General features: G+C 43.0%; 1 protein-coding gene across 4 annotated transcripts in view; it reads left to right on the plus strand.

Moving 5' to 3' along the window:
* Positions 1-12,089, plus strand: part of ACSL5 (acyl-CoA synthetase long chain family member 5) — a 45,382-nt gene that overhangs the window by 32,471 nt on the left and 822 nt on the right. For all 4 annotated transcript variants that reach the window (XM_082721373.1, XM_082721372.1, XM_082721375.1 and 1 more), the window contains 10 exons: positions 469-603; positions 3,725-3,859; positions 4,298-4,393; positions 6,285-6,357; positions 7,803-7,891; positions 8,186-8,302; positions 9,334-9,477; positions 10,324-10,425; positions 10,929-11,000; positions 11,380-11,526. In XM_082721373.1, coding sequence (XP_082577499.1) covers positions 469-603; positions 3,725-3,859; positions 4,298-4,393; positions 6,285-6,357; positions 7,803-7,891; positions 8,186-8,302; positions 9,334-9,477; positions 10,324-10,425; positions 10,929-11,000; positions 11,380-11,520 — 1,104 coding nt within the window. In that variant the 3' untranslated portion in view covers positions 11,521-11,526. The remainder of the gene's footprint in view (positions 1-468; positions 604-3,724; positions 3,860-4,297; positions 4,394-6,284; positions 6,358-7,802; positions 7,892-8,185; positions 8,303-9,333; positions 9,478-10,323; positions 10,426-10,928; positions 11,001-11,379; positions 11,527-12,089) is intronic.

Below are 12,089 nucleotides of genomic sequence, written 5' to 3' on the forward strand. Positions count from 1 at the left end.
AAATGAACAGTTCATCTCCTTGGGCTGAGGTATTGACATCTGATTAATACAATATCAATTTTAATAAGGATACTTTTTCACGTTTTAATGTCTCTGAAACTGAGATGTCTTGCAGCTATAGGCATGTTCTGGCCTAAGTGGCAGTGTTTTCCTTAGTGCTATGGAGTGAACGAACGGTCTCTGACAAAGGACAGTGTCTCAGACTGTCCCTCAGAGCTCTGGGTGGAACAGGGTGGGCCCTCAGTCTCACGGTCTGTCTCACCTCTGCTGCCACCTCAGCAGCAAAGAGTTTCCAACCTGTCCTGGGGGCAGGCTCACAGAATTCTGGGTATCTGAAACGTGTGGGGAGGGGGCTATACAGTGGACAGTGTCCATGGCTGTCACCTTGGTTCCCCGATTCTGTCTAAGACAGTCCCTACCCAAAGGGGGCCTTTGGCTCTGAGCCCCGATCTCTGGTTTTGCTTTCAGGCTGTTGTGTACTCCTGTGGTGCCAGAGTTGGTTTCTTCCAAGGAGATATCCGGTTGCTGCCTGATGACATGAAAACTCTGAAGCCCACAGTGTTTCCCGTCGTGCCTCGACTACTCAACAGAATCTATGATAAGGTACTAACCTCGCTTCTGCTGGGCTGGCCCTGAGGTGAAGGACATGTCTGTGGCTGAGGTCTGACTGAGCTGTCAGGGACTCTGTGTTGCTAAGACATTTTTTTCCACGTTCACTTTCTCCTGCCTACAAGCACCCGCCTATGGCCACATAGGCGACTGTGAAACACCGTAATAAATGAAACCCCTTCATCTGGTTAGGATAACGTGGACCAGATCTGGAGAAAGAGCTCAATTCAGAGACTTGGGGAGCCCCTCAAATTTAAGCTGACTTACTAAGGAGTTGTCACTCTCATTTGTTAACACCTGTTGCTACGGAGCTTCCTGCTGAGGGGCGGGTCCCGCGGTCAACATTTCAAATGCATTCCATTATCCAAACCTCAGGAAATCACATCTAGACTTACCATTTCCAAATTACAGCTGAGGAGATTGAGCCTCAGAGGTTAAACAAACAAACAAACAAACAAACAAACAAAAAGCTTAACCAGAGTCTATCCAATGAGGGGTTGGGCCACAATCCTACTGTCACAAAGTCCTTCCTTGCCATTGATCCCTGCTCTGTTTTTCTTTCAAGAGTTTACAATGTAGTGATTTTTCTAATTCGATTAATTCAGTTGCTTCCCTTGTGTTCTTTAGCTGAGATTTTTCCATAACGACATCAAATATTCTTTCCTTTTACTTATCAGTCTTCAGAATAATGAACTGGTGCCTCAGTGGTCTTTGGAAATGACCCAGATTTTTTGCTTTATAATATTATGAACTCGTGATTTGCATAGTTGTACACTTAATGCACTTCGTTCTTCCTGATGTCCAAATTGGCCCACCGTGGAAGCTGGGAGCCCCATCAAGCTGTTCACGTGTCCTTTTGACCTAACCCCAGTAGTTTCTTACAGCTTCCCTGCTTTGTGATATAACATGTCCCCAGGTTATCTTTTTTTCTTTTTTTAAGATTTTATTTCTTTATTTGACAGACAGAGACTACAAGTAGGCAGAGAGGCAGGCAGAGAGAGAGGAAGGGAAGCAGGCTCCCTGCCGCGCAGAGAGCCCCATGAGGGGCTCGATCCCAGGACCCTGGGATCATGACCTGAGCAGAAGGCAGAGGCTTTAACCCACTGAGCCACCTAGGTGCCCCCCCCCATTATCTTTAATGTCTCTCACCCAAGTCTTGGATTGTTTAATCTTCCCAAGGAGTCCTTGGAACTGGGCTATGAGCCCAGGCAAGATAGTAATAGACTCCAGGCTCTGAACCAGATGCTTGATCACTTCATAATTGCACAGGCCTGGGAGCCCCGAGCAAATAATGGCCACATGGCACTCTTCACAGGCTTTGGACTCCAACGCGGAGACTCTAGCTCTCCCCTTCACACTGGTGATTCTTAGATACTATCCTGGGGCTCCAGGGATGGGGCAGGCAGCCTTCTAGAACACAGATGACCCCAGGACATTAAAAGTGCTGTTTTTAGAATTGTTAACAATCCTAACGGCTCTCAGCATGCTATGGAATTATTTGCTGATTATTATGGTTTATGTTCATGTTGTTAGATATTTTTACTTCGAAAAAAAAAAAAAAGATTTATTTATTTATTTGTGAGAGAGAGAGCACATTAGCTGGAACAGAGGAGGAGAGAATCTTAAGCAGACTCCAGGCCAAGTGTGGAGCCCAATGCAGGGCTTGATCTCATGACCCTGAGGTCACGACCTGAGCCAAAACCAAGAGTCAGACACTTAACTGACCTAACCACTCTGGTGCCTCAGACACTTTTACTTTTTTTTTTCTTTATAAATAAAGATCACTTAATTTCTTTTTTAAGATTTGATTTATTTATTTGAGAAAGTGAGCACAAGCAGGGAGAGGAGCAGAGGCAGAGGGAGAAGCAGACTCCCCACTGAGCAGGGAGCCTGATGCGAGTCTCAATCCCAGGACCCCAGGATCATGACCTGAGCTGAAATCAAACACTTAACCGACTGCGCCACCTCTGCCACCCCCTACCCCTGCATGTTTTTACTTCCAATAGTTTTTTAATGATATAGTGATACTTAACACAGAGTTTACTTTTGTCACTTATTTTAAAAATGGAGGACTTTATTAGTGTGAGTCTCCAAATTCCAGCTTTTGTCAGTGACTTATTAGGAGGAGATTATCTTGTGAATAATGAAGATATATCTCTTGAGGTTGAAAGAGGTATCAGGGATGACAGGATTCTGGCACATTTGAGTGTAGATCTTAGAGCTGATGAGACATTAGTAAAATGATGGTATAGGCATGCGTAGATGCCTAGAGCACTGTTGGCAGTTGAACAGCTCTATTGGCTACAGGCTCAGAAATGGAAGTATCGATAAGGAAGATGGCTGGAGAGTTCTCTTCCAATTTTGTGCAGGAAAAGAACCTTGGTATCCTTGAATCTGACTTCCAGTAGGATGGAGTCCTGAAGTCAGAATATAGGGTTCAGGATTTAATTTTGGAAGTAAGGGGGATTTCGAGTTGTACTTGAAGCTCTCCTTTGGCAGGTGTATGTTTGATAGATTAGAGTCAATGAGGCAAGGGAGTCTATAGAAATAATGTGAGCTTGTAAAATAGTGTCAGAACTAAGCCCAAAGTGAAGAAATAAATAGAAAAGTCCGTTGGGTTTCATATAGTGTGGCTAGAGGACCTTTAATCAGAGAGAAAACTGGTGTTTCTCCAAATTTAATGTATATAAGCTTCAGAGGTATGGGGATGTGGGGGGATGTCATGCTTGTTTAAAAAAAAAATAATCAGATTCCTAGGTCTTTCTTTGATCTATTGAAAGCCCAAAAGGTATTGCCCATTGAGCTGTTTCTCATCTATCCAAATGATTTTCGTAGGCAGATATTGAGAACATTCTGAGGACATGTTCAAAGTTGTCAAGATTGTTTGCCAAGGACAAGAAATCTGCAGGAGCTAGAACTCTGTACATATATACTCAGTGTACTTATGTCTTAGTGTGGCCATAATTCCCTGGAATTATCATTATTTAGCAACCCAGTTCATGAATGAAAGTCACTTCATTATGAAGCAAGAAGGCACTATCTCTTGCTCACTGATGAATGGCTTTGGTGAGCATCTCCAATAGGTTTTGAACTAAGAGGAGCTATCATCTTGCAGGTACAAAATGAAGCCAAGACACCCTTGAAGAAGTTCTTATTGAACTTGGCTATTTCCTCTAAATTCAGTGAAGTGAAAAAGGGGATCATCAGGCGTGACAGTTTATGGGACAAGATCATCTTTGCAAAGATCCAGGTAGGTTGGCGGGGTCTTGGACAGAGCCAGGCAAATATCTGGGCTTTCTGCTAGCTTATCATACTTGGACAACTTTGTCATTAAAGGAAATTGGTCAAAAAGCAAAAATAAATAAATAAATAAATTGTTAAGTTCTAACATATACTCTTTTTCTCTTAGGTGATCTTTTGACATTATATGTAATGCAAAGGGTCTAAGAATATAAATTATCTGAGGAAATATTTAGAAACTGCAGGTTGAGTCTCAGCTATGGGTGATAGGGGTAAGGGCATCGAACATGTTAAGTGCTCTTCCTCAAGGCCCGCCCTGTTCTAAGTGCTTTGTAAATTACCTAGTTTAATTCTGATACTGGGTCGATGCTCTACCCATTTAGCAATGGAGGAAATTGAAGCCAAGGAATAGGTTTCAGAGCCTTTTTTTTTTTTTTCTACTCAACAGGCCAACCTGGGCGGGAGGGTTAATTTCATGGTCACTGGAGCTGCCCCCATCTCTTCTCCAGTCTTGATGTTCCTCCGGGCGGCACTGGGATGTCCGGTAAGACAAGCACCTCCTTTGAAGATAGCTTATTTCCCTTTTGCACAAATAGAGCTCACTCTTTAAAAAATGAAAACATGACTGAAAAACACCATGGAGAAAGTTACCCCCCAAAAATCTCAAAATCAGCAAAAATAATCCTCCTCTTTATGCATCTCTGTATAGAAACTTTTATATAAACTGGCATCAGTTCTAAAATACTTATTAAACTATGTCCCATCCACATTGGTCCGGGTCAAATAAAGATCTACATCATTTTAGTTGTTTTGAGGTAGTTTATTGGATATACCTGAGTGATTCATCTCCTACTGATGGACACTTAAGCCACTATTTTTTTCACTATTATAATCAGTGAGATGATAAGGATACTGTCTTCCCAAATAGTCACAATATATGGGTTTGCTTTGTATGTTAATGTAGATTATCACACTTCCCTCCAGAAAGGTCTTGTCTTGTTTTATACATTCCTGCAAATAATGCACGAGACCTTATTTCCCTACATTCTTGCCAGTGTCAGGCTTTCTCAGTTACTTAAATCTGAACCAACTAGATGCATGAAAAATCTCAGTGCATTTTTGTTTCTTTTATTAACACCGAACACCGTTTTATCACTTATTGGCACTTGTATTTCTTCCATGAGTTACTCTATTACTTTCTTACAGCAAAATTGCTATATACCAGTTTCAAATGTTTATGTCATCAAACTGATTGAACTTTTTTACTTGTGGTTTTGAATTGCTTAGACAGGACTCTCTGACTCCAGTATTCCACAAGACTGCTGTCCTTCATATTTTCGGATACTCAAATAGTTTTACTCTTTTCTAATTCTCTATTTCATCTCGAATTGCATACAAGTGCTTGGGCGTGGACATTCTCTTTTTCCCCCCAAATAGCTAACTAGTTCATCCATTCGACCAACATGCACAGCATAAGAAAAACAGGTCCTTGTCCACACCATATCCCCTTGGGTAGGACCCCCATCAAAAAAGATTCTGAATTGATGCCAAGGCCAGAGCTCTTCTATGCTTTCAAATTACCATCCTCTTGGCCGTTTTTAATACTTTCATTTCCCTTGGCCCCTAAAACCCATGGATCGGTAGGTCCGGCTGCCATCAGAAATACCCCTTCTCCATCACTACAGAGTCTGCCTAGCATGGCCCCACCCACACTGCAGTAACTGGGGCCCTGGTTTGCCCCACCAGCCTCTCTCTGGTCAAGGTTATCCTCTATACCAGGGTTTGGCAAACTGCAGCACAGGCCAAATCTGATCCGTTGCCTCTTTTCAGAAGCGAAATTTTGGTGGAATGGAGCCTTGCCCTTTCATTTACATGATGTCTACAGCTGCTTTTGTTCTCCATTGGCAAAGTAGTCCAGACAGAGCCCAGAGGCTCATAGCACTGAAAATATTTACTCTCTGGTCCTGTAGAGAAAAAGCTTGCCAGTCACTGTTCTGTATCACAGCTGGAGCTATTTCTTTCAAAAAGCAACAACATAACACACCAACAAACAAAACCCCAAACAACTGAAACACTGCTGTCTGTTTTCAATTCCTTCAGAAGGGCTCCACTGCTCAGGCTCAAGAACCATTGTCCCCGGGTGTCACTTCACTTCATAACTCACATTTTCCTGTCAACTTGAAATGCTACCTCTCCTGAAATACAGTAGAAGTATTAATATCTTGGTCTATTTCTGGAGCCTTTTGGTTTTTGGGTGCATCCCCACTAACAATTTTGGAGCTGAGACGTGGTATTAGGTATTAATACCTGAGGGTATTAGGACACCAAGCATCTTCCAATCCTGAGAGAACTTGCTTTCCTCCTGTCTTGCTGTAGGGCATTGCCATTTCATGCTTTGTCTTAAGTAAGTCTCAGACCCTTCTTTTGTTTCCCAGGTGTTCGAAGCATATGGTCAAACAGAATGCACAGCTGGCTGTACATTTACATCACCAGGTGACTGGACTTCAGGTAGGTTCTCCGCCTACTGGGTGGGAGATGCGGTGGTTGGGAGAAAGGTTCCACCTGAACTAGGGCTTAGGTTAGAGAACCTGTGCTCTGGCCAAATGTGGCACTCGGCAAACTCAAGTTTCAGTCCAGGGGTTTCTATCTTGGCTATCCAGCATGGGCACCAGGTAACTTTTTTTTTTTTAATAAATTAATTAATTTTCAGAAAAACAATATTCATTATTTTTTCACCACACCCAGTGCTCCATGCAATCCGTGCCCTCCATAATATCCATCACCCAATACCCCAACCTCCCCACCCCCCCCGCCACTTCAAACCCCTCAGATTGTTTTTCGGAGTCCATAGTCTTTCATGGTTCACCTCCCCTTCCAATTTCCCCCAACTCCCTTCTCCTCTCTAACACTCCTTGTCCTCCATGCTATTTGTTATGCTCCACAAATAAGTGAGACCATATAATAATTGACTCTCTCTGCTTGACTTATTTCACTCAGCATAATCTCTTCCAGTCCCATCCATGTTGCTACAAAAGTTGGGTATTCGTCCTTTCTGATGGAGGCATAATACTCCATAGTGTATATGGACCACATCTTCCTTATCCATTCGTCCGTTGAAGGGCATCTTGGTTCTTTCCATAGTTTGGCGACCGTGGCCATTGCTGCTATGAACATTGGGGTACAGATGGTCCTTCTTTTCACAACATCTGTATCTTTGGGGTAAATACCCAGGAGTGCAATTGCAGGGTCATAGGGAAGTTCTATTTTTAATTTCTTGAGGAATCTCCACATTGTTCTCCAAAGAGGCTGCACCAACTTGCATTCCCACCAAGAGTATAAGAGGGTTCCCCTTTCTCCACATCCTCTCCAACACATGTTGTTTCCTGTTTTGTTAATTTTTGCCATTCTAACTGGTGTAAGGTGTTATCTCAATGTGGTTTTAATTTGAATCTCCCTGAGGGCTAGTGATGATGAAAATTTTTTTATGTGTCTGATAGCCATTTGTATGTCTTGATTGGAGAAGTGTCTGTTCATATCTTCTGCCCATTTTTTGATATGTTTGCCTGTTTCGTGTGTGAGTTTGAGGAGTTCATTATAGATCCTGGATATCAACCTTTTGTCTGTACTATCATTTGCAAATATCTTCTCCCATTCCGTGGGTTGCCTCTTTGTTTTCTTGACTGTTTCCTTTACTGTGCAGAAGCTTTTGATTTTGATGACGTCCCAAAAGTTTGTTTTCGCTTTTGTTTCCTTTGCCTTTGGAGACATATCTTGAAAGAAGTTGCTGTGGCTGATATCGAAGAGATTACTGCCTATGTAATCTCTTCAATATCAGGCACCAGGTAACTTTTCAGCCTTTCTCTTTTAGAGTCAATCCATAAATATCTCAGAAATGTGCCCAGAACTATCACCGGTTCATGGCTTCCCAGCTGAATTAATGTGGTGTGTTCTAGGGCATGTTGGAGTCCCCCTGCCTTGCAATCATGTGAAGCTGCAAGATGTACCTGACATGAACTACTTTTCAGTGAACAACGAAGGAGAGGTGGGTAGGTTGTGCTCTGCAGTCACGCCCAGACAATCAGAGTAGAGACGTTTATGTCAGAAAGAGCACACAACTGTGAGCAGATGTGGGTTTGACTCGAGATCTTTAACAAGGAACTGAACATCTGTGCGTCTCACTTTGCTAGCGCCTACAACAGGGACTAAAATCGGGTGGTGTTCCCACTGTAGTGGGAATCATCCAATGGCTTAAGGTGGGAGCAGGTGTTTGGTCAGTGCCTCTGCTGGGAGTCCCAACTTTTGCCACTGGTTCCACCCTGTGCTGTCTTCTGGGCAGATCTGCATCAAGGGCAGCAATGTGTTCAAAGGATACCTGAAGGATCCTGAGAAAACCAAGGAAGCCCTGGATGAGGACGGCTGGCTTCACACAGGAGACATCGGCCGTTGGCTACCGGTGGGTGCTTCTTCAGAATTTCTGGAAGCCTCTGTTGTCGGGGAATGAAGAAAACTATCTGTTTATAATATGCAGAGATGCGAGTAGATTCGTCAGCGGAGGCAGCTGGAAGGATTAGGTCTGTGTCCTGCCTGACTTGTGACATCCTCAGACTATAAAGCGGAGAACAATACCACTGAAGAACCTGGGTGGGGGATCTGTGTTCTAGTCCCAGCTATTCCATGGACCAAGAATGTAATTTCAAGTACGCCCCAACACTAGAGTGACAGAGCCCCGTGCCTTATCAGTCATTTCCAGATAATGTCCATTAGGCTGAACTGAAAGCTAATTCCTGGAGTCAGCCTTCTTTATGGTTCAATGGTTGGTTCAGTCTGTTGTCCTACTTAGGGTGTGATCACGTGGATTGTATTTGCTACTTGTCCCAATTCTACAGTACAAATTCCTAAGAACCTAAGCTCCTCAGACCAATTGGCTCAGAAAAATGAAGCTGCAAATGACCTCTGGTGGCTGGTCAGAGCCTTCCCCGGCCCTCCTTCAGTCCTACCGAGCACAGTCATTGACGTGCTTCGTTAGCATTAGGACCGTGAAGTTCTTTCAGCCTGCTCAGGGTCTAACAGGAGCCATACACGAAAGGGAGTCAAGGACCGGGAGATCCAACTAATCCAGAAATTAGTAAATATAACTCTTTCCCTATTCCCGAGAGTTCTGGAAATGGAATAATTGGAAATTAAGTTATTGGAAATTCAGGGCTGTGAGGTTTCTTCATTAGATGAGGCAACCACTTACACAGCTTCAGCAGGTCCTGGAGATGCTTTCTGAGGCTCTCCACAGAGGACAAAACAGTATAGACAGGTTCTTGCTGGAAGCGTCTCCCTTCCCTTTCCCCAAAGCCAACAAGGAAAAATGAAAAGTTTGCTCAAAAGTCTTTAGAGAGATCAAGTTTACAGAAAGAAAATACCTGTGACTTTGCTGCTCTATCCACTGACATCCCCCAGAGGGCTCAAACACTGATGCTCTTCTCTTCCCTATAGAATGGAACTCTGAAGATCATTGACCGTAAAAAGAACATCTTCAAGCTGGCCCAAGGAGAATACATTGCTCCTGAGAAGATAGAAAATATCTACATCAGGAGTAGACCAGTGTTGCAAATTTTTGTGCATGGGGATAGCTTACGGGTAATACGCTGTTTTAACGATAGCCATTTTCAGATACGGGCCGTGCTGGCTCCAATAGCTACAGGAAATCTGGATAGTTGGGTTTCAGATGAGAAGATTTGTTCTTGTAATACCAAATAAGTGAAGTCATACTCCAACCCTCAAGGCAATATATATGTAAAAAAAAAAAATCATTGAAGTGTGAGGGAGTCTGTGAACAAGTCAATAGAATTGTTCTAATGGTTACTCTAAAGAGTAGTCATTCAGTAACAAAGGGCCCCATGTCACACTTAGTTCCCACTACAGTGGGAGTTCCTGCGGCACAAGGAACTATTTTATACATACTGTGCTTAACCTTAACTTTTGGGGAGTGGGTGGGGATTGGCAAAAGACAGGCCATAGATGCTTTAGGCTTGATGTTGAATACAATTTTTTTTTTTTTTGCATAATCAAATTTGAATAAAACTTTTCTTTTAAAGATTTCATTTATTTCTTTGACAGACAGAGGTCACAGGTAGGCAGAAAGGCAGGCAGATCGAGGAGGAAGCAGGCTCCCTGCTGAGCAGAGAGCCCGATGTAGGGCTCGATCCCAGGACCCTGGGACCATGACCTGAGCTGAAGGCAGAGCCTTTAACCCACTGAGCCACCCAGGCGCCCCTGAATAAAACATTTTTGTAAAAAGATACTGAGTAGGAAAATGGGATCAGAATTCCATGAGGGTTTGAAATACACGGTGAGAGGAGGGTGTAGTATAGTATGTTGAAATGAGATCTTGGGGAAGTACCTATTATCAAGCTAGAATCCTGTCTTCATCCAGTGCGGGAACCCCTATCCTACCTCTCACGTGGCCTTGTTTCCTTTCTACAGTCGTCCTTAGTGGGAGTGGTGATTCCTGACCCAGAAGTGCTGCCCTCATTTGTGGCCAAACTTGGGGTTAAAGGCTCCCTTGAAGAACTGTGCCAAAACCAAGTAAGTCTCCCTTAGGAAAGCTCGATGCACCCCCTGGGGCCCATGGTGGCAGAGCACAGGCCGCTCCAACTCAGGCACCAATGATGCCTTCCTTTTTGGAAGAAGAGACTCTTCCTGTGCTTGGGATAGGTGGACGTAGCTGAAACAGATTGATGGGTTTTATTAGATTGGAGGATAGGATGGGATAAGAAGTTAAAAACAAACAAACAAAACCCCCCTTCTATTCTTTTTATAGTATGTTCATTATGGGGGGAAAATTGGAGAATAGAGAATCAAAAAATACCATCCAGAGGAAATCCCTGGTAGCATTTAGATTTGCCTTTCCTTCTCATTAGCTTCTTGAGCAATAGTAAGCATGAAATGTGCTTGTACATACATAAACCTATATATATCCTTCTATCCTGATGAGCTTTTGTAGGTATTTTGAGTTGGTTCACATTTAGCCTTTCATTTGGTCTCTTTTTCAAACCAGCCATGCTTTAAGCTGTGTTTTATATTCTTAGGTTGTAAAGGAAGCCATTTTAGAAGACTTGCAGAAAATTGGGAGAGATGGTGGCCTTAAATCCTTTGAACAGGTATGTACGGCTGATATAATCCTGGTCTCTTATGTCATAGTAGAAAGTTCTAATGTTTAGATTTATAGAGGTTTCAATGTAACTTCCAAGGGATGGATTTGAAGTTTTGTACCATTAGCCCACTAAGAACGAATGGCAGTGACCTTTTATAGTTCCTTGTACAATCCTTATTTGCCGTTTATTATCCATTTCCCCTTCTCAGTTCTTTCCCAAATTATGTTTGTGGGAATGGGCCTGTGTTACTGTTCTCTTTACCCTCCCACTGCATCAACCCCTCTTTGCTCAAGTTCTTTACATAGCACGCAGGGGGCTCTGCAGAAAAGTCTGAATCACTAATAAATGTGTGTGTGTGTGTGTGTGTGTGTGTCTTCTCTTCTAGGTCAAAACTGTCTTTCTACATCCAGAGCCATTTTCCATTGAAAATGGACTCTTAACACCAACACTGAAAGCAAAGCGGGCAGAGCTTTCCAAGTACTTTCGAAACCAAATCAACAGCCTGTATGAGAACATCCAGGAATAGATTAAGGTACTTAGAGCTGGAGGGGGCTCAGAGGTAGCCTGCCTTGTAGAATATGGATTAAAAACTAATCCTATGTTCATTTTCTGTCTTTCCTCTTGTCTGTTATTTTTGCCTATTAAATTAACAAAAACCATAGTTGACCGCTTTCTAAAAAATATTGAATTATGATGTAACAGCTTAGCCCTGAACTAAATACATTTTGTCTTTCCCCTCTTAAATATTGCTGACACTTGGGGTTTTGGTCTTTATTTATTTATTTATTTTTAAAAGATTTTATTTATTTTATTTGACAGAGAGAGATATCACAAATAGGCAGAGAGGCAGGCAGAGACAGAGGGGGAAGCAGGCTCCCTGCCGAGCAGAGGGCCCGATGCGGGGCTCGATCGCAGGACCCTGAGATCATGACCTGAGCCGAGGGCAGCGGCTTAATCCACTGAGCCACCCAGGCGCCCCGGGGTTTTGGTCTTTTATCAACATGCCTTTCTTCAGGGTCCACTTGTTATTCTGTCCCTTCTTTACAACCTCTAAGCTTTGTAAATGACCACCAGTTCAAGAGCCCAAGTGACTTC

Source organism: Mustela nivalis, assembly GCF_964662115.1.
Source record: "Mustela nivalis genome assembly, chromosome: 2".
Classification (NCBI taxonomy): domain Eukaryota; kingdom Metazoa; phylum Chordata; class Mammalia; order Carnivora; family Mustelidae; genus Mustela; species Mustela nivalis.